The sequence below is a fragment of the Oryctolagus cuniculus genome, chromosome 9 (genome assembly GCF_051225735.1).
Source record: "Oryctolagus cuniculus isolate XC-2025 breed Fujian yellow rabbit chromosome 9, ASM5122573v1, whole genome shotgun sequence".
Taxonomy (NCBI): Eukaryota; Metazoa; Chordata; class Mammalia; order Lagomorpha; family Leporidae; genus Oryctolagus; species Oryctolagus cuniculus.
This window is the reverse complement of record NC_142875.1, coordinates 103,720,385-103,746,532: the sequence shown is the minus strand read 5'-3', so window position 1 is coordinate 103,746,532 and position 26,148 is coordinate 103,720,385. Positions and strand designations below refer to the sequence as shown.

The 26,148-nt window shown below is 48.5% G+C and overlaps 1 protein-coding gene across 3 annotated transcripts in view; it reads right to left on the bottom strand.

The window, feature by feature from the left end:
• The window catches only part of ANO2 (anoctamin 2), a 394,966-nt gene extending 369,148 nt beyond the window's left edge, over positions 1 to 25,818 (bottom strand). For all 3 annotated transcript variants that reach the window (XR_016213488.1, XM_070049347.2, XM_089304572.1), the window contains exons 1-3: positions 25,426 to 25,818; positions 3,160 to 3,332; positions 1,627 to 1,953 (exon numbers count right to left, since the gene is read on the bottom strand). Coding sequence is in view for 2 of the 3 variants with exons in the window: in XM_070049347.2 (XP_069905448.2) it covers positions 1,627 to 1,953; positions 3,160 to 3,332; positions 25,426 to 25,447 (522 nt within the window). In the remaining variant the exon portion in view is untranslated. The remainder of the gene's footprint in view (positions 1 to 1,626; positions 1,954 to 3,159; positions 3,333 to 25,425) is intronic.
• Between the last annotated feature and the right edge of the window lie 330 nt (positions 25,819 to 26,148).

Here is a 26,148-nt window from a genome sequence, read left to right as displayed (position 1 = left end):
TTTCAAAAAAGGAAAAGCACAACTCAGAGCCCAAAGAAGCCCTAACACAGCACACCCTTCCTACACTGGAGGAAGGTCTAACCTGAGAAGGACATACTCTGTCTCCAGGCTCTGGAAAAGCAATACAGGTAGGCACCACAAGGGCAGAAGCCAGGGCACATGCCATCCTGTCTGGGGACAGAGGAAGAGAAGAGTGACCTTGGAGGGTCCCTTCCAGGTTGAGGATAGAATTAACTTGAATCTTCTATTGAGAATGGCACCCCAGCCCTCAGTATGATGCCTTTTAAAGTAATCACAAGGAGCATTTATTGAGCACCTACTGGGGACTAGATATTGTCTTATATGTTTTCACTGCTGTTGCTAATGGTGGGGCATGCAAAACTTTGATCCAGCAAGTCATCTATTATTTTGCAGATGAGGGATCTAAGACTCAGAGAAGTCATTTATTTACTTGACTAACACTTATTAAACGCCTACTATGAGCCTGACTCTGTCCTAGGTGCTGGAGATGGAACAGAAAACCAACAAGATCTCTGGCTTCACAAAGCCAGCAGAGACACAGATAAGAAAACAAATCCAGCTGGCGCCATGGCTCACTTGGCTAATCCTCTACCTGTGGCGCCAGCACCCCCAGTTCTAGTCCCGGTTGGGGTGCCGGGTACTAGTCCCAGTTGCTCCTGTTCCAGTCCAGCTCTCTGCTGTGGCCCAGGAGGGCAGAGGAGGATGGCCCAAGTGCTTGGGTCCCTGCACCCACATGGGAGACCAGGAGGAAGTACCCAGCTCCTGGCTTCGGATCGGCACAGCACCAGCTATAGCAGCCATTTGGGGAGTGAACCAATGGAAGGAAGACCTTTCTCTCTGTCTCTCTCTCTCACTGTTTATAACTCTCTCTCTGTCTCTCTCTCACTGTCTAACTCTGTCTGGCAAAAAAAAAAAAAGGAAACAAATCCACCCCATTACTTTAGGTAGCTGTGCTAAGCATAATGAAGGCAAAGCAGGGTAAAGGGATAGAAAGAGACAGGGATAGGATGATCAGGGAAGATGTCTGACAGAGACCTGACATGAGAGAGTGAGAATGCACCAGTCTGGGAGGAGCACCCAAAGCAGAGACGATAAGTTCAAAGTTCAAAGACTCAGAGTGACCAATCCACCACTTAGGTAAGGCCGGTGGCCTGCAGTAGGGTGCAGGAGGGTAGAAGAGGCAGGATATGGGTTTGCAGGGGATGATAGGGTTGGCCATTTTTATAGGGTCACTGTGGTGTGAAGAACTAGACGGGTAAGACTATGAATAAACAGATACGTGAGTGGGTGGGCGAATGGATGAAGGATGCATGAATTGATGGGTGGGTGGATTCAGTGATGGAGAAATGGAAGAGGATGGATGGATGGTTGGATAGGTGGGTGGATGGATGGATGGGTGGAGGGGTGGATGGGTAGATGGATGAACTGACACTTCTAATGACGCTTCCTCAAGTCCTTGGGCAAGAGAATCTGGTTCCTCCCGTAGAATTAAAAAAAAAAAAAAAAAACAGAAGCTGCCAGGATAAAGCTAAGGCTGCTGCAGAGTGGCACTCATCACCAGGAGCTCATCACAACCCAAGACCTTTGCCACCTGCCCAAACTCACCTCCAAGTCCTTCTCGAGCTCCAGTCCAGCCTCCATGAGGTTGTGCTCAAACTCCTCCCGCTGCTCCTTCCTCTCCTCCTCCAAGGCATCAAGTGGCCCCAGCTCAATGTCACCGGGGCCCCCTGCATGGGGCTCCTTGCCTGTCTCCCCATTGGAGACGATGGCCAGCGAGTGGCCAGGGGACCCTTGGCCTGGGTGCGCCCCGCGTTTCCGGTAGTGGTAGGCGAGCACATAGTCAACCTTCCTCCGGTTGTCATGGAAGTGCATGCGGCTCAGACGGGCCTCCGAAGACGCAGGCTCGTTGGCATCCAGGTAGTTGTTGATGACCTGGCCAGAGAAAAGAAGACAAGGGTGACGAGGTCCCATGAGCTTAGGGTAAGAGACAGAAGAGGTGGATCTGCTTTGGGCCCACAATGGACTGGAAGTAAGTCCAGAAGCCCTGACTGCTCCAGTGAAAGGACAGAGTGACCTGAGTTCATCTATAGCACCCAGCCCTGCACCCGCTTGCCTAAGGTCTGGACACCCATTCCTGTACACATGCCCTGGCATCCATGCACCTCATAGATTCACATGCACAGAACACACAGGCAACAGCAAAGCCCTGCATATCCACACCACCTGACTCCACACACAGAACCACACCCCCCCTCCTGTCCATGCACACAGACAAGCACCTGCAAACACACACATCCACTCAGCTCCTGCACACACAGGCAGGTGCCCGTGCACACATGCATCTACCCAAGTGCATGCTGATAAACACACACAACCCTGCCCATGCACTGGGACACAGCTCGCCTCCTCACCACCTTGCAGATACACACACCTGCCTGTAAACACTCTACTTATTTCCACACAGAGACTACTCACCGGCAGGTTCTCTGGATCCATTGGAACAAAGGCCAATACCTAGTTTGCTGGTCTATCCACTGCCCTCCCACCCACAGGAACTCACTCAACACTGTGCGCCTCACAGCCCCCACATCCTCCTCCTCTCCAGCCACTGACGAGGAGCCTGCCTAAGGCAGCAGCTGGAGGAAACCACTCTTGCTCTCTCCTACTCCAGGCTGGGGAGGTGGAAAGAAGAGGAGAGAGAGCAAGGCGGAGCTGGGGGAAGGACCTGCCTCCCTCCCTCTGGGCGTTTCCTTGTTTATTACTGGTTTGGTACCCAGCTGCCGCTGCAGCCACCTGAGAGGTCACCAGGGCAACCAGGTGAAGCATCAGGCACAAGGGAGAGGCTCGCAGCCACCACAGCAGAGACAGGTTTCTCAGGCCTAGGAGTGCCACAAGTGGGACCAACAGGTGGGAACACCCAGCCTCTCCTGATCCTCCTGACCACAAAAGCCATGTCCCCTGGAAACTGTGCCAGACTTGGTGAGGGGAAAAGGCCCCAACAAAAACCAAACAAACAACAAAAAAAAAAAAAAAAAAAAAAAAAAAACACAAGACTTCTGGCACAGACACACACATACCCCCCACCTGATCCCCCCACCCCCTCCAGCATGGCCAGCCCAGGCCGCAGCCCATACTCACAGAGCCGCCGCAGGAGCTCTCTGCACCCAAGGTCTGGCCAGGACCTTGGCGGGAGCTGCCCTGTGGGCCTGGGGCCCAGGCACCTGGCACCTTGAGGTATTGCGGTGCATGACTCCCTCTGGCCACTGTCCGAGGGCTCAGCCGGCGTGGGGAGCCAGGGAGCAGAGGAATGTCTGTGAAGGGAGACAAAATGCTGAGATGCAGGACCACTGAGGAGGGACCCCCAAGAAGATACCCCAGGGCGCTACCTCACTGGTCAGCCCTCAGTCTTAGTAAGACAAGTTCCTATTGGCCAGAAGGGAGGGGAGCATGTAGAAGGAAGAGGGACCGACCCACCCACCCACACACACACACACACACACACAGCCTGGAGGCCGCCTGCAGGAGTTCTTAGGCTTCAGAGCTGTCATAGTCGTCACAATCCCCAGATAGAGGACAGGCCGTGTCAGGCCAGCCAGGGTGGGCGGAGCTCAACCTGGAAAGACTTGAACTCATGCCAAAGGCTTAGGCTTCAGGGCCTCTTGTGGGGCACCAAGAGCAACCAGCACCCTGGCCAGCTCCCAACCCCCAAAGCAAAGAGCAACAGGGAGCAGTAGTGGGCTCACTGACAGCAGGGCATCCTCTGAACAGGGCATTGACCCAATGCGCTTGAGGGGTCCTTGCGCACCTGCAGCCCCTTCCCAGCCTTCCCCAGAGCATCCCTTTCTACAGCCCCCAGCAGGCAGCATCGCCCCCTGGAGGCAGGGACAGAGTCGCTCCCTGGAGAGCAAGGAGCCTCGTAGGCAATGGAAGAGAGATTGCATGGAGGAGGCCATGGCCATGACTTGCCAAGGTCTCACAGCTGCCCAGACTCCACCACTTCCTCCTCTGAGAAATGCTTTACAACAAAGCGACAGAACCAGAACCTCTGGGCTGAAAACGCAGTTCTGCCAGTTGCCGGCTCAGACCCCTGGATGAGCAGGACCACAAACTTGAGGAGTATGCAAACAACGAATGCCTGCAAAGCACACACAACAGTGCAGCAAACGGTGGTGATGCTAATCACCGTTCATGTTTTCTCAATATTAGGCTCCGAGCGGGAATAGGACACCAAGCATCCAGCTCAGCCAGAAGCACCTGCTGAGGGAATGAGTGAATGAGTGAAGCAATCAAAGGGCCGTCAGGCGTCCTGAGTCAGAGTTTCAGGTCAGTTACTAAGCTGGGGGGCAGCCCCTCTGTGCTCAGCTCTCTGCTGAAAAGTCCAGGGGACCGAGACCATTTGGACCCTGCGCTCGAGAAACACAATTTCCTAGCAGGGTGCCGCTTCCGGAACTATTAATGCAGGCTCTCGTCTCTACTGTGGAAGACCGAAAAGGGTAAGAAATCAAAGCAGGGGGAGCCAAGCCCAGAGCCGGGTCTGGAAGGGTGGGTGGGCAGCTTCTGGAAGGCAAGGGAGGTCGGGAAGGCACTGCCCAGGCTGCAGCTGTGATGGGGTAGCCCCCTGCTCAGTCCAACCTGCCCTCATCCCTCTTCCTGGTGCTTTCTGCCTGGCTGCCTCTTTGCTGGCCCAGAACACTTACAACAGCAGGAATCTGCCCCCAGAGAAGGGCCCCACAGCCTCTGGATGTGTGTCTGAAAAGCCCACGACCACCTGTGTCGGGAACTGGAGCAGGTGAGCATGATGGGCAAGGACCACGCTTCTCTGGCAGCTGTATTCAGATTCACAACAGTGACTCGGGAGACCTCAGGGTCAAGGGCAGCCCAGGGCATGGGTCAAACTGCTATCCAGGAGTCACCAGCCCCTCAAGGTGCCACCTGGGGTTTGAGGCCAGCATCCAGGGCCCCCACCAGCCACCCTAGTTGTCACTGTTGCTCCCGCTCTGACAGGTGCATCAGGGCTGCTGGGGAGCTCTGTTTTCAAGTCACCCCGCCCCCTCCCGGAGCTAATTAGGGCACAGGACACCAGGCAGACACCCCAACCACAGGAAAACATAGCAGACCATAAGGACACGGAGGCAGAGAGACACAAGAGAGCCGGATTAAGACGTGAGATGAAGGTGGGGGAGAGTGTACATGAACCTAGCCATCAGGAAGGGTGGGGCGGGTGAGCTCATTCCCAGAAAACTCGCTAAGAAGCTTAGAGGAGGTGAATCGAGGTCAATGAGAAGCAAAGGCCATCATACACAGCCTGTGGGTCGTGCTGCTCACCTGCAAATGTCCACTTGGCTCTTGGCAGAGGCTGCCAGAACTGCAGACCGCGGGGTGGCCATAGCCGTGGTGCTGTGAGGGCGGGGGCCTGGCTTAACCACCTCTAGACCAATTACATGGGTCTTCCCAAGGCTTGGATCTGGGGCCTTTCTCCACTCTCTGATTCCCCACTCTCCTTCGCCCCCAAGACTGTCATTATCATCTACTGCTGGTGACTCCCGCATTTTACCTTTAACCCTTATTCTCCCCTAGGCACCAGACCCACACCTTGCCCTGCCCACTTGGCACCTACACTTGGATGGCTCAGAGCCCCTCCCAGTCAACATGCTCAAAATCAAACTTAGTATCTTCTCCACAATAGGATTCCTTTTAAGAATCCTCCATTCAGGGCAGCCCGGCACTGTAGCATAGTAGGTTAAGCCTCTGCCTGCGATGCCAGCATCCTATATGGGCACCAGTTTGTGTCCCAGCGGCTCCACTTCCAATCCAGTTCCCTGCTGATGGCCTTGGAAAGCAGTAGAAGATGGCACAAGCGCTTGGGCCCCTGCACCCATGTGGGAGACCTGGAAGAAGCTCCTAGCTCCTGGCTCCTGGCTCCTGGCTCCTGGACTCGGAATAGCCTAGCTCTGGCCTTGCAGTAATTTGGGGAGTGAACCAGTATCTCTCCCTCTCTCTGTTTGTAATTCTGTCTCTCAAGTAAATAAATAAATCTTTTAAAAATGAAGAAGAATCCTCCAGTCTACACTCAGTCCACAAACCACAAATCCAGAAGCAGCCTGATGGCCTCCTCCCCTTAGTTTGGGGCTACTGTTATTTTGGTCATTAGGGACCTACGAAAGCAGAAGTAACACACTATTGTTTCAAGGTGTGAGACAAGAATCCTCTGCAACCACTAGCAAAGCTGGGTCCCATCATCATCGTCTACTGCTGGTGACTCCCGCATTTTACTGGACAGGATGAAATTCCCCAGGCTGGGGTGGTGCAGAGTTAGGGGGAGACACAGGGCCATAGGGACACCTGAAAAGTTGTCAGAGGAAGGCGGGGGGGAGCACCAAATAGAGATGAGCCACTCACCGGCTGTCCTGTCAGAGGAGTCCTCTGAGCCCAAGCCTTTGCCTGCTCCCCCATATGCGACTTAGGCTCTCTGCAGCCTTCATAAGCCTCCTGAGGCATGGGGGTGTGGGAACAGGCTGGCCAGGGGCTGACAAGGCAATGGGCAGGCCCTCCCACTGAACATGGACAAGGGGCCCCCCAGCTTGGTGGCCCCATCTCCCCACATCCCCTTCCACCTTCACAGGGATCTCTTCCGATTAGACATCACGTAATCCACTCCCCCACTCAACACAGCTCCCCCCTCCCAGAGGATAACACCATTTCCAGGAACTAAAAGATGGCGCAGGTAGTCCGCTCTCCATACAGCCTCTCCAACCACAGATTCTGTCAATAGCAGACAAACATATTGGAGGAAAAACTACAGCTATACTAGCAGTGAACAGAGGTGTTTTTTTTTTTCTTGTCATTCCTTAAACAACACAGTTTCAAAGAACTATTTATGTAGAATGTATGCAGTGTTTATGCTGTATTAGGGGTTACATGTAATCTAGAGGTGACTTAAAGTATATAAGAGGATGTGTATGGGTTACATAAAACCACACACCACTGTGTTAAAGGGACTTGTGCGTCTGTGGGTTTTGATATCCATACCCCACAGTTACTGAGAGGATGATGTTCTCTGAGCCTGTTCCCACCCATGCTCATTTCCATTTCTTTGAAACTAGAATATCTCTGTAAATTTTTTGAATGCGCAATATACCAGATTTAATTAATTACTTTATTTTTTAAAGATTATTTATTTGAAAGGCAGAGTTACAGAGAGAGAGAGAATGAGATCCTCCATTCACAGATTCACTCCCCAAATGGCCACAATGGCCAGAGCTGTGCTGACCTGAAGCTAGCAGCCAGGAACCTTTTCTAGGCCACCTATGTGGGTACAAGGGCCCAAGGACCTGAGTCATCCTCTGCTGCTCTCCCAGGTGCATCAGCAGGGAGCTGGATGGGAAGTGGAGCAACCAGGACTTGAACCGGTGGCCATATGGGACACCAGCATCACAGATTGCAGCCTCACAAAGCCGGCACCCTCTGAATATTCTGATTGGCTGCATTTATGGAGACCCTGAAGTACAGTGAAGCCACAGGGGCACTTGAGAGGTGGGGGAGAGAACTGCACTTTTCAAAAGTGGAAGAAAATGAAGGGGAGGAGGGCGATGTTCTGGTCTTAGCCTGCTGTTTGCAGACACCTGCAGCCTGTCTAGAGTGGTCCAAGGCCACAATTGATGGGCTCTGGACAAGAATAAAATATCACTGAATCTCCAGCCATGATTGGGACTGCTTGGTGGGGCGGCAGGGTGTTGCAGGGGCAGGTGCTACAGCCACTGCAACAGCACCAGGGTCAGCAGGACCACATTGTGCTCTCCCCATCCCACAGCTCTTCTGCAATTAGCCATCTGTACCTGGAGCCCCAGGCAAGCCCAGGAGGACCCTTGGCTCCTAGCCATGACATGGCACAATTTTGGAAAAAACAATACATTTTCTCTGAACTTAATTTGATTGGAGGGAGAGAGATCATTGTAATTTTTTTCCCATTGGGTGGGTATAATAATATGGTAAGAGAAAAGACTAAAATATTCCTTGAGCTACAGAAAATACAAGCTCTGAAGTTATCAAATCCCACTTCAGGGCTTCCATGCCTGCCCCATTCCTCCACTTCATCCCACCATGACTCCCTGCCTCATGTAACTGCTCTGCCCCAAGTCTCCAGAAACCCCTTCCTCTCCCATCCATCTGCCTTCCTTCCATCCACTTCCTCTGACCAGACCAGACTGGACAAGCACTGACTGTCTCTTCCACCCTTACCACAAGAGAAGTGAGGTCCTTCCTCACCTGTGACCATCAAACCTTTGTTATCCTTCTAGATCCAGTCTTAGCTAACTTCTAGTTAGAACCAACCTCTACCCAGCAGCTAGTAGAGCTACAGCCAGTAGGGCTACAGCTAGTAAGGTTGCATCTAGTAGGGCTGCACCTCGTAGGGTTACTCTACAAAGGCACATGAAGCTGGAACAGAACCAGAGATTCTGAGAGAAAAGATCAGAGCCTGAAGGCAAGAGCCCAGGCAGTGACAGTCCTGTGGACATCAGGCGCTCTGGGCAGCCTCAGAGAAACCTGAGCCCTCCCAGTGGAGGGGCCTCCCTCTGGGCCCCCACTCAAGTGCAAACATCCATGAATCACAACAGTACGATTTACACTTTTTTGACTTTCCAGTGGTGCCTAAGTGTATCATACCACCATTCCATTTTCTTCTTTAGTACAGAATTCAATCAATTGCATAAGCTATGAAATGCTTTGTAAAGATAGGCTTTGCATTGATGATTCTGCCCAAATGTGGGCCAACGTAAGTGCTCTAGGCACGTGTGAGGTAGGCAAGGGATGTTGGGTATGTGAGAGGTCATAAATGCATTTTTGACCTACAATATTTTCTTTTTTTATTTATTATTTTTATTTTTTATTTTTTGACAGGCAGAGTGGACAGTGAGAGAGAGATAGACAGAGAGAAAGGTCTTCCTTTTGCCATTAGTTCACCCTCCAATGGCCGCCGCGGCCGGGGCACTACAGCCGGCGCACCGCGCTGATCCGATGGCAGGAGCCAGGTGCTTCTCCTGGTCTCCCATGGGGTGCAGGGCCCAAGGATCTGGGCCATCCTCCACTGCACTCCCGGGCCACAGCAGAGAGCTGGCCTGGAAGAGGTGCAACCAGGACAGAATCCGGTATGCCGGCGCCGCAAGGCAGAGGATTAGCCTAGTGAGCCGTGGTGCCGGCCAACCTACAATATTTTCAACCTAGGGTGACTTCATGAGAGGTAACCCCATCATAACTCAAGGAATACCTATATTCTCAGATGGGCAGATTTCACTTCAGTTAGGATCAACGTCCATGCTGAACTTGACTTCAGCCAAATTTGGGGGATCCAGGCTGCAATTTGAATCTAAAGGTCCTGCTGGGGGCCAGCGCTGTGGCATAGTAGGTAAAGCCGCTGCCTGAAGGGCCAGCATCCCATATAGGCACTGGTTCAAGTCCCAGCTGCTCCACTTCCAATCCAGCTCTCTGCTATGGCCTGTGAAAGCAGTAGAAGATGGCCCAAGTCCTTGGGCCCCTGCACCCACGTGGGAGACCCAGAGGAAGCTCCTGGCTCCTGACTTCATATTGACACAATTCTGGCCATTGCGGCCATCTGGAGAATGAACCAGTGGATGGAAGACCGACCTCTCTTTCTCTCTCTTTCTTCCTTTCCTTCTCTCTCTGAATAACTCTGACTTTCAAATAAATAAATAAATCTTTTAAAAAATAATAAAGGTCCTGCTGATTACCCTGCCCTTTGACCCCTGCCCCCTGAGTCCTGCTGACTAGTCCCTTCCTTGGCCTCCAGCTCCATCCACACAAAAAGGACCACTCGCAAATCTGCCTGCTCAACTCTCCTTATCTCACAGCCTTGGCTCAGCGACAGCTCTCTCTCCTGATAGACACACACCCCTCTCCTGATGGTAACACAACCACAGCTGCAGCCTTCCCTGGTACCCAGAGAGGTGCTAACCGGCCTCCCTGCCTTGACTCTTGCTTTGTTCCCATGCTCTGCTCACGCTGCAGCTCACGTTACTGTTGTGAAACAAGCTGACAATGTCACTCCCATTCAGTGGCTTTCCACTCCTCGTGGGACAAAGACCAAATTGTCGATTGTGGCCCACAGGGCCTCTCGGGATCTGATCCCAATCTACCTGTGTGCACTCGTCCTCTCCTAACACAAAAGAGATGATGAATGTTGGTTTCAGAAGGAAGAAGATGTGGCTTAGAGGTGGGATGTGTCTATGAGTGCTGGAGGAAGATGACAGACATTGAGGGAACCCACCAAATACACCCAGGAGAGAAGTCAGTCAACTTAATTAAAGAGATGTGGTATGTGCGTGTGTGTGTGTGTGTGTGTGTGTGCAGTCACTGGGCAAGGCTTACATTTTGCTCACCATTGCTTCATCAAAATTTCATGTCAGTGAAAGACAAACAGAGCAAACTGGTCGCAAAACAGGTTTTAATTGACAGCAAAACAGTTTTGAACAATTACGTTGTAGACTTCCTCCTTTCTTATGACGTGCAAGGAGGGGCATTTAATCTCATCAGTCACCCCCCAAACCATGGAAGAGAAAGGGCTGCCAAAGAGTAGCTTTCATGTGGGCAGCTTGTCTAAGTCCCAGCTGGTAGAGTTTATCATTGAGTGAAGCACTGCCTGACATTGACTGACTGTTCTTTTCTATCCTGGGTGTTGACTTTTATAATTTTGGGTCTGAGTATTGGCAGCCTTTTTAGAGAGGTGAGGGAAGTTGAGAATGGCCAATCAGAGACGAGCTCACCAAGCTGTCTTAGATGTATAGCTTGCTGGTTTAAGGTGTGGACCCTGATGCTGGTGACCTTGGACAACTTATTGGACTTCTCTATGCCTCAGTTTTCTCATCAGTAAAATGGTGACCTCACAGCCTTGTCATGAAGGTTACATGAGTTGATGCAGTAAAGTGCTTGGACCAGTGCCCGTTACTTCCATTGGTTCACCCCCCAAATGGCTGCTACGGCAAGCGCACTGCACCGATCCAAAGCCAGGAACCAGGTGCTTCCTCCTGGTCTCCCATGTGGGAGCAGGGCCCAAGCACTTGGGCCATCCTCCACTGCCCTCCCAGGCCACAGCAGAGAGCTGGACTGGAAGAGGAGCAATCTGGACAGAACCGGCGCCCCAACTGGGACTAGAACCCAGAGTACCAGCACCAGTGGAGGATTAGCCTAGTGAGCCGCGGCACCTGCCAAGTGTAGGGAATATTGCTAGCAGTAGTAACTGAGTGAGCAAAGGTACAAAGTGAGTACCAGTTTAGGGGCAGATTTGGCTAGAGGAATGCTCTTTTCTGATGGAGGGATTATAAAAAAATCAGACAGATGCCTTTGAATGCCAAGTTGTCTGTAAGCCTTGAGACAGTGAAGGATTTGGAGTAGCAGTGTGACCAGTGAAATAAAAGTTTTATGAATTTTTGAAGGTCAATTATAGCATCAAAGCCGTAAGGATTCATCCACCCATCCATCATCCACCCATCCATCATCCTCATCCATCCACCATCCTCATCCATCCATCCATCCATCATCCATCCATCCACCCATCCATCATCCCTCCATCCATCCATCCACCCATCCATCATCCCTCCATCCATCCATCCATCATCCATTCATCCATCCATCCACCCACCCATCATCCATTCATCCATCCATCCATCATCCATCCATCCATCCATCCATCATCCTCATCCATCCATCCATCCATCCTTTCCCTGACACTCCCATTTATCCTCACTATAGCCAGGATGATCTTCCTTATATGATTTTAATCATGTTTCCCCCTTTTAAAATTCTTTAGTGTCATTCCAAATTGTGAACCCTGAATGTTAACAGAGTGGCAACTGGGATGGTGATAGAGTTGTGGAGAGATGTTTAGAGGTAAATAGGAGAATAAATCCAAAGACCAAAGATGAGAAAAAGCAGGTCACCTCCTGGAAGACACTGGCAGTTCACTTCTCTGCAGTGTGTGTGTGTGTGTGCGCGCGCTTTTTTTGTTTTATTTATTTATTTATTTATTTGAAAGGCAGAGTTACAGAGAAGCAGAGGCAGAGAGAGAGAGGGAGAGAGAGAGAAAGTCCTCTATCTGCTGGTTCATTCCCTAGACAGCCACAACAGCTGGAATTGCACTGATCAGAAGCCCAGAGGCTTCATCTGGGTCTCCCATGCAGGTGCAGGGGCCCAAGGACTTGGTCCATCTTCCACTGCTTTCCCAGGCCATGGCAGAGAGCTGGATTGGAAGTGGAGCAGCTGGGATTCAAACTGGTGCCCATAAGGGATGCTGGCACTACAGGGTGTTGGCTTTACCCACTACACCACAGCGCTGCCCCCATGTGTGCTTATAACACACACAGAGGAGTGACTAACAGGAGACAATACTGGGGAGGTTGATAAGGAAGGTTGTTAAGGGCCTTGCAGGCCAAGTAAAAAGGTGTGCACTGTAAACCGGGGTCCTTTCTGTGCCCTCACAAAACAGCTCTCCAAAGATGAGACAGGGCATGCAACAGGCTTCTCTTGCCACAAGTGGACTGGGTCTGAAGTTAAAGTCTGAGATGGCTTTGCTTTTTTTTCTATTTTACTTATTTATTTGAATGGCAGAGGGAGAGAAATAGAGAGAAAGACAGGGAGAGAGAGCAAGATCTTCCATCTGCTGGTTGATTCTCCCAAATGCCTGCAACAGCTAAGGCTGGGCCAAGCCAAAGCCAGAAGCCAGGAACTCCATCTGGGTCTCCCATATGTGTGGCAGGAATTCAACTACTTGGGCCATCACCTGCTGCCTCCCAGGCACATTAGCAGGAATCTGGATTGGAAGTGGAGGAGCCAGGACACAAACCAGCACTCCAGTATGGGATGCAATCATCCCAAGTGGCAGCTTAATCCACTGCACCACAACACCCACCACAGATGGCTCTCCTAGTCATCGCTGCCACCCTCAGGCTACTGAGGCCTTTGGATCTGTGTGAGATGCTGGGGATTGTAGAAGGCTACAACAGATACAAAGGATAATGAATTAAATATTCCAAATATAATCTGTAGGAAATGGCTCAGAAAATTTTCTATGTCATAGCTTCATCCACCAACATGAATGAATTGGTGTCATACAGACGGCAAGCTCAGTTAGTTAGATTATGCATTACTCAAGTCCAGGACTAGGGCCTGGCTATGCTATTGTTCACCTCTGTGTCAACTCTAAGCATGGGGGCAGTGCAGGTGCCTTCTCACAGCTTGGGGAAAGAAAGGCCCAACAGCAAACCTCAACCAAGATGACAATATCACGTAGAGGCTGGGAGAATTGCTCATGAGCACACTGGTGCACCCCTAAAGACTCCTCTAATTACTGGGTCAGACTTTAAGGGAGACTGGAAATCACAGAATAACTCATGAGGGGGAAAAGTGAGACACATCGCTTTTAGTTTCTCAGAATTCCACTTCTTGCCAGGCTGTGGTGGTCTGGCCCAATACAGATCGCTCAGACTTGTAACCAAAAGGTGTCCCCATCTGAGCATCCGTGATGTTATAACTAAAGGACTCAAACAGGAGAAGGAATTCTGGAGAAGAGGAATCATATAAAGAAGCATACAGAGCTATTCTATGGAGGGACAGAGCTGCCCCGGGAAGCCACACTTAACAGGATTCTGCCACTGGTAAAGAACAAATGGGTGTGCAGGGAGGTTTCCATCCATGGACACACACTGACATTCCCCTTGACAGGGCTGAAACATCAGATCCGGGTTCCACGTCCTGAGACATGGACTTGATCTATGATTCTCTTGTGTAATCAGGGTTGAAACCATTGGCCTCACTAACAAAATCCAAACGGTGAGCCCAGCTCTAGTCACAAAGTCTTGAAATATGAAAAGGAAGCAGAAGCCCCCTCCAAACTTAAACAAGGCAAACAGGGAGTACATAAATAAAGCACCACTTAGCAGAGTGAGGATGAATATTTAGCCCAGAACTGACAGGGCCCTGGTTTCCACGGGTTTGCACCTGATGCTCTTGGCTCATGACGCTGAACGTCGTCCTAGGCGCTTCTTGGCTGTCCATAATCCTCCATTCAGAGATCTATTCAGATCATTTTCTCATTTTAAAATTAGGTTACTGTCTTTTTATTGTTGAAATGTAAGAGTTCTTTATGTATTCAGGATAAAAGTCCCTTTTCCAATGTATGACTTACAAATATCTTCTCCCACTCTGTGGTTTGTCTGTTTACTTTCTTGAAGTATTTTTATTTTGATGAAGTCCAATGTAATTGGCTTTTTTTCCTTTGATTATGCTGTAGTTTGTGCTTGAGTCCCCTCCAAAACTCATGTTGAAACTTAACCCCCGCCAGCACCGCGGCTCACTAGGCTAATCCTCCGCCTATGGCGCAGGTACTCTGGGTTCTAGTCCCAGTTGGGGCGCCGGTCCTGCCCCAGTTGCTCCTCTTCCAGTCCAGCTCTCGGTTGTGGCCTGGGAGGGCAGTGGAGGATGGCCCAAGTGCTTGGGCCCTGCACCCACATGGGAGACCAGGAGAAGCACCTGGCTCCTGGCTTCGGATCGGTGCAACGCACCGGCCGTGGTGGCCATTTTGGGGGGTAAACCAACGGAAGGAAGACCTATTTCTCTGTCTCTCTCTCTCACTGTCTAACTCTGCCTGTCAAAAAAAAAAAAAAGAAGAAAAGAAAAGAAACTTAACCCCCAATGCAAAGATATTAAGAAGTGATTGGCTCCAGCAGGTACTGCCCTCGTGGTTAAATTCACATCCCTTTCAGAAAAAGGTCCTTGATAAGTTCCTTTTGGGCTCTCCTTGTATGGACAGAGCAACAAGGTACTATCTGGGAAGCACAGAGCAGCGCTCACTAGACACAAAATACTCGCACAGTGGTCCTGACTTCCCAGACTGCAGAACAATAGGAAATAACTTTCTCTTTATAAGTTCTCAGTTGTGGCACTTCGTTATAGTGACAGGCTGAGGTGATGCTTGTGGTTTTGGCACAATATTAAGACATCATTATCAGGTCAGTGTGTGGCACAGAGTGTTAAGCTGCCACTTGTGAAGCCAGCATCCCATACGGGAGCAACAGCTCAAATCCTGGCTGCTCCACCTCCAGCCCAGGCTGTTGCAGTCATCTGGGGAGCAAATCAGCAGACAGACGACCTCGCCCTCTCTCTCTATCATATTACCTTTCAAAATAACTAAATCTTTTTTAAAAATTTAAAGCCAAGATCATGAATATTTACTCTTATAGGTTCTACAGTTTTGGCTATTGTATTTACATCTCTGATTCAACCTGAGTTAGTTATTACAGATGGGGTGAGGACAGGGTCTGACTTCATTCTTGTGCATGAAGCTATCCAGTTGTCCCAGTACCATTTCATATTTATTGGGATGTTATTGAAATTCATTGATTTATTTCTGAAATCCCAATTCTACTTATTGATCTATTTATCTGTCTTTATGCCAGGACTGTGCCAGATTTGTAACATTTTTGAAACTGGGAAGAGTGAGTTCAGTTGCATTTGCTTTTACTTATGTTTGTAGCTTCTATTTCTCTGAAGTTTCTTATTAATTCTTATGTTCTTAATGATTAGAAAATTTATGTGAGCTGTGTTAAGGTCTTTATTAAATCCAATATCTGAACTATTTCAAGATCAATTTTATTCTGGTGTTTTTTCCTTTATTGCCTATTCCTAATGTATATTTTTAAGGTGTACAACATGATATTTTGGAGACCGGTGATGTGGTACCATAGGTTAACCCACTATTTGCAACACCAGCAACCCATATCTGAGTGCTAGTTCAACTCCCAGCTACTCCACTTCCTTTCCAGCTCCATGCTAATGCACCTGGGAAAACAAAGAAGGTGGCCCAACTACAAGGTCCTCCTGCCACCTGCCACCTACATAGGAGACCTCCGTGGAATTCCAGGCTCCTGACTTCATCCTAGACCAGTTCTGGCCCTTGTGGGCATTTAGAAAGTGCACACTCAGATGGAAGATCTGTGTTTGTATGTGTGTGTGTGTGTGTGTGTGCGTGTGTCCCTGTCTCCCCCTCTCTCTTTATGTCACTCTTTCAAATAAATAAATAATTCTTTATAAGAATGATGTATTGTTAGACATAGTGAAGTGGTTATTATGTCAAATAAATTAACACAGCCATAATCTCATATAATTACCCTTCCCTTTTTTTGTTTAGTAAAAGGCCCTCCAAACTACTCTGTTAGCAAATTTCCAATATAGAACACATTATTAATATAATATTATATAAAATGTTATGGTCCCCACAGCAAGCATTAGATTTCTGGACATACTCATCCCAGATATCTGCATTTTTTACCAGTTTATCTGTGTCTCCCCAGGCCACGCCACCCTCACCCCTGGTAACCACCTTTTTTGTCTCTGTTACCATGTTTCTAGATTTCACAAGTAAGTGAGATCTGGAAGTATTTTTCTTTCTGTTTCTGGCTTATTCACTTAGCATAACGTCCTCTAGGCTCATCCATGATGTTGCAAACGGCAAGATCTCCTTCTTTGAGGCTGAATGATATTCCTCTGTATATCACAACTTCTTTATCCATTCATCTGCCAATAGACAATTTATTTCCATATCTCAGCTATTGTGAATAATGCCACATTGAACATGGGAGTACAGATATCTAGAAAATACTGATTTCATTTCCTTGAGACTATACCCAGAAGAACTGCTGAGTCATGTAGTGGTTCTATTTTTCATTCCTTTCACAACCTCCATAATGTCCACAATGGCTGCACCAATCTACATTCTCAACAACAGTGTGCAAGCCTCCCCTTTACTCCACGCCTTCCCCAACACTCAGCTGGATGGTAACCACTCCAACAGGTGTGAGCTCGTATCTCACTCTGACTTTGATTTGCATGCTGCTGATGATTCATGATGGTTAGTGATGCTGAGCACGTTTTCACACATCCATAATTACCGGGGCCACTTTTACATCTGCTTTGGAGAGATTTCTGTTCATATCATTTGCTCATTTTTAATTAGGTTGTTTTGTTTTGTTTTGTTTTTTGCTAATGAGTTGTGTGAGGTCCTTATATATTTTTAATATTAACATTTTATCTGAATTATGACTCACATTTTCTCCTGCTCCATTAGCTGCTTTTTCATTTTTTAAGATTTATTTATTTATTTAAAGGCAGTTACAGAGGGGGAGGGAGAGACAAAGAGATCTTCCATCCACTGGTTTACTCCCCAAACGGCCACGATAACCAGGTCCTGGCCAGGCCCAAGTCTCCCACATGAGCCGGAGGGACACAAGCACTTGGGTCATTTTCCTCTGCTTTCCCAGGCACATTAGCAGGGAGTTGCATTGGATGCAGAGCAGCTAGGACTTGAGCCGACACTCACATGGAATGCTGACCTCACAAGCCACAGCTTAACCTGCTGTGCCATAACACCAGCCCCTGCTTTTTCATTTTGCTGACTGCTTCCATAGGTCACTTATTTCTATTTCGTGCATGTTTAGTAAGTTTTGTGCTATTCTGCACGTGGTGAATGAAACAACATTATTTTTCTATGTATAGGGTTAAATTTTTTTAGATGTCTAGCAAGTAGTCCACTTTGAGCTCATTTGGGCTTTGTTTTGTTTTGCTAATGTATTTTACGAAAAACATGGGGTATTTTTCAAGACTGGGTAATTTGCTAGGGTTCCACCTCTGAATTCTGTCTTCCCTGATGATCTTTTTAGGGCCTGGCATTTTTAGCTACCGTCTAGAGTGATCTTTTCTCTCTAGTGCATGCTTCTTATTCTTAAGGTGAGGGCCCTGGATTTTCAGTTGCAAGCGTGGAGCGTGGGGGCGCATTCCCGAGGTCTCCCCACTCTGGCCGACAGGGACCTTATGCATCTCCCTGCACTGTTTGATCTCCAGCATCTCTGATCTCAGGGTTGTAGCAACCTCCCACCTGTCACCCTCTGAACAGGAAGTCTCACTCTCAGCCAAGAACTCACGAAGGATTCCCAATGAGACCACCAGGATCCTCTTTTTGCACAGATTCATCTTCTCCTGTGCTCTGCCCCATAATTTCCCGTCACTTTGGCTGCTCCCTTGTGCCTCTTCAGTGTGGTGTCACCGCCTTCCTCTATCTGAACCCCAGGTCCCTGACCCCCAGGAAGTGACCTGCCTTCATGGAACTAAATCCGTGAGGCTCTGTTCTCTCAGGATTACACTCCCGTGCTTATGGCTGTTCAATGTCTAGAAATGATTGACTCGTATTCTATCCTGTTGTATAATTCATGGCAAGATGTCCACCCCGGTACAAATTATTCCATCATTAACGGAAGCAGAAGCTCTCGCCAGTCAAATTTTTAATCAAAAGGTATTTTGTCAGTAAATACTTTCAGATTTAGGTTATTAGCAAGGGCCAGAAATGATAGGAGACTCTTGTATTAATTAAAAGTGCACTAAGTGTCAATTTGGAATCTCAATTGTGCATTTAAATCTGTCTTGGTCCACTGTGATACGGCCTTGACTAAACAAGTTCAGAGTCGGTGAACTCAAGGGGCTTCCATAGCCTAGACAGCTCATGGCAAGAGCCTCGGGTGATTGCTGACGTCATAAATAAGAGTGCCAATTGTAAAATCAACAACGGGAGTCACTGGGTACATGCTCCCCACGTAGGATCTCTGTCCTCAAGGTGTTCTACTATGAAACTTAAAAACAACACTACTAGTCGAACAATACCCTATACCTTGTGTGATTGTGTGAGTGCAGCCTGTTGAAATCCTTTCTTAGTATATACTAAGTTGATCTTCAGTATATGAAGGTAACTGAAAATGAAACTCGATGAAGGGCAGGATGGGAGAGGGAGTGGGAGAGGGGAGGGCCACGGGAGGGAGGGAGGTTGGGGGTGGAAGCCACAACAATACAAAAGTTGCACTTTGTAAATTCACATTTATTAAATAAAAAAACTGTATAACAAACAAACAAAGAAAAAAAAAAGAACTTAATACTTTACCCTTTTAGTATTTTTTATGTTCTACTTAAAACTATTGGTTGAACTCTGTAATTAATACACAATTACTCTTAGGTGTTTAATTAATGCTATAACTAGTACTCAAATAGTATTTTACACTTTGTGTTTCTGTGTGGGTGCAAACTGTTGAAATCTTTACTTAATATATGCTAAATTGATCTTCTGTATATCAAGATAATTGAAAATTAATCTTGATGTGAATGGAAGGGGAGAGGGAGTGGGAGAGGGGAGTGTTGTGGGTGGGAGGGAAGTTATGGGGGGGGGGCTATTGTAATCCATAAGCTGTACTTTGGAAATTTATGTTCATTAAATAAAATACAAATTAAAAAAAGAAAAAAAATAAATCTGTCTTGTATGTTTTCACTTACTTCTCCCATGTTGTTTAGTAGAACTGTCTCCTACAGAAAACCACTCCTCGCTCTGTCAGAACCACGTGCCCTCTCTAACATCTTTGGCTGTGGTTGTCCAGTTTTCCTACTGCTTTTGTTAATGTGCTGCAAAAGACTGGAAATTTGAGTATGTCGTGTTTATGATATTAAATTGTGAATGGGCGGGATTTATATAACAGCAACCTTTGAGATACAGGCACTTGATGGCCTCTTAAGGAAGAGTTGCCTCCAAATTTGAAGGTGGAAAGTCACTGGGATAACTTTTTAAAAAAAAAAAAAAATGACAATTCATGGCTTTTGAGATTTTCAGTATGTGTGTTAAGGACTACGTACAAACTGAAATGTCTGTGTACTGATTCTCAACACCAATAAAGTCTCAATTCTGAACAAAAAAAGGAAAAGAAAGTGACCCTCAGGGCAGGCTTAGACACAGTGGGTAGGATGCTGCTCGGGATGCCACAGCTCACGTCAATGCTCAGGTTCAAGTCCTGGCTGCTCTCCCAGTGCCATCTTCTGATGGGCAGCATGAGAGGCAGCAGCGGTGAACCAAGTAAATGGGTTCCCGCCCTCCACATAGGAGACTCAGGTCAATCGCAGGCTCCAGGCTTCAACCTAGACCAGCCCCAGCAGTTGTGGGCATTTGAGGAGTGAACCACCAGATGGAAAATCAATCTCTCTCTCTCTCTAACTCTGCCTTCCAAATAAATCAATAAATCTTTTTGTAAATGCCATGTCTGCTTGAAAATAACATAATCAAAGCTCCAGAATTCTAAGCCACAAAGCATAGAAGGGAGGATCTTGCCAAGAAACCTCTCTGTGCTCATCTTCTTACCATCTCACCTTTTCATCCCCCTGTCTGTTGAACACATGCTACATAACTGTCAACGACAAGTGCATCTCTCCCCATATGAGGTGCAAAAATTGGTGGGGGGTTTTAAGTCTGTTAGGGTGGGAGAAAGCTGGGGAAGGAGCCACTGAGCAAGGCTATGAAGCATGGGCATTTAACATGAATGGGATCTCAGCGGACTTCGTTACTGCACTGGGAAGCAGAGTTCATTTCTTATGACCGACTTTGCTAGGGACGGATACATATATAAGTTAGGGTAACGCTCAGCTAGATGATACAACAAATAGACTAAAAATAAGTAATGATTAAGACATAACAGCAAAGTACTTGGTACACAATAGACCTAAGTGGGTGAGGAAATTGGGTGGCGGGGGGGGGGGGTGTCTTTGCACATAACTTTTCAGGACCCCTGAGTAATGGAGGTTCTGCCAACTTCAACTGTGATTTCCAAGGTGACCCTGAGAGTTTCCATTTTGGTTATCTGGAAGGGAAAAGGAGCATGGAGGAGCAGGCATGGATGATTGCTATGGGCCAGGCCCAGAAATAGCTCATATCACTCTGCTCACATTCCACTGGCTAGCATTCAATCTCATGGCCATAACGAATGCAGAAGAGGCCAGGAAATTCGATCTGGCTGTGTGGTCAGGAAGAGGAGGAGAACATGGATTTTAGTAAACAGCTGGTAGTCTCTGTCAAAGGGGCCTATCAAAAGTAATGTTTCACGTGGCATATTCATACTCATTATACTGCATTAAAGTCAAAGACTTACACAATTGTCTTCCAGTAGGCTCTGAGATATTCAAATTTTAGCACCCAGGACAATGCAAGGTATGAGGTAAGTGCACATTTTTGATTGATTGGATGAATGAATGAATGGTGAACTCTCCTTGCACAACAGATGTAGGTGCCTCTTAGGGGTCCTCCTGGATTGTCACATAGCTATAGCTTCGCTGTCAGCACAGAGAAAGATGCTCACCTCCCCATTGGTGCCTCCAGGTCCTCTGTATACTGAACCAAATGACTTGGCCCCAGGTTGAATGCATTTAGTGACATTTAGCATTTGAATTGACTTGGATGATGTAAAAGCCATTCCTATCCCCTGTGACTCTTAAACCAGAATTGTGATCAAAGCTCCGTTTTCAAAGCTGGGGAACCAAATTGCAGCTGTGCAAGCGGAGAGTCCTTGCACATGGCTTCTACAACCAGGAAGCCAGAACACAAGCAAGGGTTGCCAGGCATGGTCGCTTTTCCTTCTTCTCCAATGACAGGCTTCTCCTGCTCCTTGGTCATGCAAACCCACAATAACACACTACTTCACACCCATGAAGATGGCTATGATCCAAGAGATGAGTAATAACAAGTGTTGGTGAGTTTGTGGAGAAATCGGAACCCTCATAAATTTCCGGTGGGAATGTAAAATGATATAACTATTTTCAAAAATAGTGCGACAGCCTGCAAAAGTTATACATGGAGTTGCTATATGACCCGGCAATTCTTCTTCTTGGAACATTGTCAAAAGAAATAAAAATGTGTACACACAAAGCGTCCTTCCAAGTCTGCAGCAGCATCAGTCCTAGTAGCCAAGAGTGCAAGCCCAAATGTTCATCAAATAATAAATGGACAAATACATATTTCCAATCAATGAAGGACTGAAACACATTACAATATGACTCCATCTTCAAGGCATTATGCTAACCCAAGGAGTCTAGACATAAAATGTCACATATGTTAAATGGGCAGAACAGACCAATCCATAGAGATGGAGAGTAGATTGGTACTTACCAGGAACTGGCAGAACAGAAGATGGAAAAAAGGTGATTGATTTTCAAAGAGTGTGAAGTTAAAAATGGATCCATAGAAAGTATCTACTCTAGAGAACAGAGGACCGAAGGTGCAGAATAGTTAGCAAAGCATCAGGAACTACTGGGACAATTTTAGTCTGACATATGTGTAAATGTGACTGGAATTCCAGGACAATGAAATAAGAATGGCAAATTGTGCAAATTTTACTTAATACAGAGTTGGTCTTCTGTATATAGAGTTAACTAAAAATGAATCTAAATGAAGAATGGGATGGGAGAGTGAGTAGCAGGTGGGACAGGAGTGGGGGTGGGAGGGCAGGTAGAGGGGGAAGAACCACCAAAATCCTAAAGCTGTACCTATGGAATCTGCATTCATTAAATAAAAGCTTTCTTTAAAATAAAAGAATGAAAACAGTGGGAGAAATAATGGCTGAAATAGTCCCAAAAATTTGGTAAAATCATAATTTCCAGATTCAAGAAGTTTAGCAAATGCAAGTAAAAAGAGAAGAAAAGAAAATCACAACTAGATATACTATTTCAATAGCAAAGTATTAAAAACCAAAAATGAAAATAAAAGAAAGTCACTAGATCAAAAAGATTATGCATGAATAATGAATAAAATCAAAATATGAACTGAGGATAGCTTCTCATCAAAACAATAGAGATTATTAAAGTGACACCTACAGTGCTAAAAGAAAAACAACCTGTCAACTCCTTACTCTATATCCAATGAAAAAACAAGGGTGAAATAGACATTTTTCATAAAAACACAGGGTGAGAGAATTTGTCACCAGCAGAATTGCACCTCAAGAAATACTAAAAGATTAGGGGTGGGGCTGTGGTACAGCAAGTCAGGCCTCTACTTGGGCCACCTGCATCCCACATCCAGGTGCCTGCAATCAAGTCCCGGCTCCTCAACTTCCAAGCCAACTTCCTGTTAATGTGCCTGAGAAGCAGCAGCTGATGGCCCAAATGCCTGGGCCCTTACCACGCACATGGGGACGTGGATGGAGTTCCAGGCTTCTGGCTCTGTCCTGTCCCAGCCCTGACTAGTGCAGGCATTTGGAGAACCAGAGGATGAAAAGTATATTGGGGGGGGGGGGGGGGCCTCTCCTCGTCATTCTGTTTTTCAAATAAATCTTTTTCAAAAAATAAAAAAGTTTTTTAGGCTGAAGGGAAAAGAAAGACATTGGAAACGTGAGTAAAAACTGTTCCTGATGGAAATGTCACACACCCCTTTCTTATGTGGAAAAGGAACAAGAAATTGAGAGCCCTGATCTACATGGCCTATTAACCACTGGGTTCTCTATGCCGTAAGCCACTACTTTCCCAATTAGAGGTTTACCCCATTCATTGACTATATGAATCTAATGGCTGGCAAGCAGCATCTTTTTAATGCAATGAGATTGAATGGACCAGAAAACATCTTTTTTGGTCAATCAGAAACAATATGATAAAAATGCCCATGGATAAATAACACTCTTTAAAAAAAATCCCTAATAGTGAAATTGCAGCTCATTATGTTGGGCGAAGTCTTATATAAATATCACCAAGACATTCTTAAAGTTTAATGTGGATGAACTAGTCTGCTTTGATCACATAATGAGAACCATGTAACTTATTATTTCTCTTCTGACCAGGCTGTCGAGAAGCTCATGAATCAGAGCTTTTGCTCCATTACAGTAGCTATTCTTAGTCCAGGTTTTCTGATGGAATGATGTGTGCCCAAGCCTTCTTGGGCCTGATTCCCCAAAAATAAGCTGACCAGGATGATTCCTGGGTGCAACCCTCAGTGTCAGGGCCCAGCCTTACCTAGAACGAGACCACCGCATTGACCCCACAGCTTTGCAAAATTACCTTCTCCCTTACGGCCCCCGTTCCACCTACACCCCCCACCCTCAAGTACAGCCGGCGACACTTCCTTCTTCTGAGGACTTCAGGGGGAACTGGTGGAGTGAATGTGAGCTCCAGGGTGAGGTCTGAGTTAGAATTCTGGCGTCGTCCTTCGATGATTATTCCGTGGTTAGCACAAGATGACAGGCACACATCTCAGGTTGCTCTCCTGTGAAATGTGCTTACTGCCGACTCCCAAACTTGCTATGACGCAAAGCAACCAGCAGTGTGGGGTACGCCGGAACTGTTGGTGTCAATCTCCCCTCTCCCTTTGCACACGAAGAACACACGGCCTGGGCAACAGCTCCTGCGTGAGCTGGGGCTGCTAGGAGTCCTCACTCTCCCTCGACCAGCCCAAGTACCTCCACCTGCACCTTCTTTGCTAGATCAATCTCTAGATATCTTCATGGTTGCTTCTTTCCTTTAATGCTATCTCTGTTCCAATTCCTCTCCCCCAAAAAGGCCTTCCCTAACCACTTGACCACAAACACAGATTGTTCCTATTTTGCCCTAGGGGCAAGACCTCCAGCTCCAGCAGTTAAATTCCTCTTCTCCATGGACCCTAGGAAAAGCAGGCACAGGGAAGGGACAGGCTTCTCTGGGTGGGCTTCCAGAAAGGCAGGCCAGCCTCAGTGAGGCCCACATGCCTTGCCCACAGGAAGAGGATGAAGAGGAGGAGCACACAGCAACTGCCCCCGGCCTGACCAGGGGCCACGTGGTCCCTGGGAGTTGCCATCTGCTCACCAAAGGACCATAACTGACACCTTGGCCACACCAAGGAGCCGGCACCTCCCTTCGTGGTCCCTCTCTCTCAAGAACTACCAGAAACACGCCACCTAACAAACTCCAAGGGGGCATGGTCAACTCCGCCCAAAACGTCCACTCCATATACTCTGTGAGGTGTAGGAAAATACCAACCCCCTCCCCAAACTCCACCTCAGTTTGCTTTTCTTCTAGGAAACACCCCCGTGCACGCCTGCATCCAGTGTGAATGCCCGGCATCAGAGCCCGTCCTGAAGGTGGATTTGGGTAGAGACCAGAAGAGAATTCCGGAAACTGTGAGGCCACCCCAGGGATGCCAGGGCCATTGGCTCTGCGGTCAGCAGAATGGCACTGAATTGAACCCAGGGGGTTGTTTACTGACCCTCAGCTGCTGTAAACCCCAAGGACTTGAGAGGAGAGGTACAGAGAGCAAAGACCAGAGCTGGGAACCAATCACCGAAAAGGCGCCGCACCAGTCCTCTGCCCCTCGTCCGCCCCCTTGACCAAATAAGCGTCCCAGAAGTGTCTCACAGCTTCCCTACCCCGGGGGGGCAAGAGGTCAGCTCCTGGCAGCACCCGGCGCAGCTTCCCTGGGGGTCACCAAGCCCGCGGAACAGGCGTGAGGATGGCAGCCTCCTCTACCCCTCCCGCCTGCAAGTTGCCCGATGCCCAGGGCCAGGCCCGCGGGTAGGGAAAACTCACCGCGCAGCCCGGAGGTAGCCATGAGGCGAGCACACGGGACGCGGAAGCCGAGCGCCCCGCGGCCGCGCGCGCTTCTGGACAGGCTTATGCCGCCGCGGGGCTAATTCCATCGCGGCTCAGCTCCGTCTGGACGTGCCCGCCCCTCGCCTGCCGCCGCCGCCGCCGCCTCCTCCCCCATGCCTCCCTGCGCCGCCGGCCCGCGCCCCGCTGTTCCCGCTGCGCCCTGGGCGCACCGGCGCGCGGGGCCGGCGTGGAGGAAGCAGCGCGGCCCCGCGGCGGGGTTTAGTCAGGGGCACGCTCGGCTGAGGGCAGCTGGGGGCGAGATGGCGACTGCCTCCTGCTCACCTCGACCCGGGCAGGCGCCTCATAACAGGGCTGCAGTGTGAAAAACTCAGCCGGATTATCTCGTGCACCGTCTGGCTGATTAGTCTCCAATCCCGCCGGCCAAGTCCCCTTCCCGCCGTCCCAGGGGGTCATCACGTCCAGGGCACGGCCCCCGCCGTCGGGGTGGGGGAGGGGGATTCCCTGGACACTGGGTCCCCCTCACAAACCTGCCCTCACCAGCTGGACGGGAAGAGGGGCTGCCAGTGGCAGGGGGAGGGGCGGCAGGCAGGTTTATAGGAGCTAAGGATGGCTAAGGGTGACTGGGAAGGTGGGTGCCAGGAGAGTGGTCCCCAGAGGGCAGAGCATGCCATCTCTGGAACAGTCTAGATCCCCAGCCAC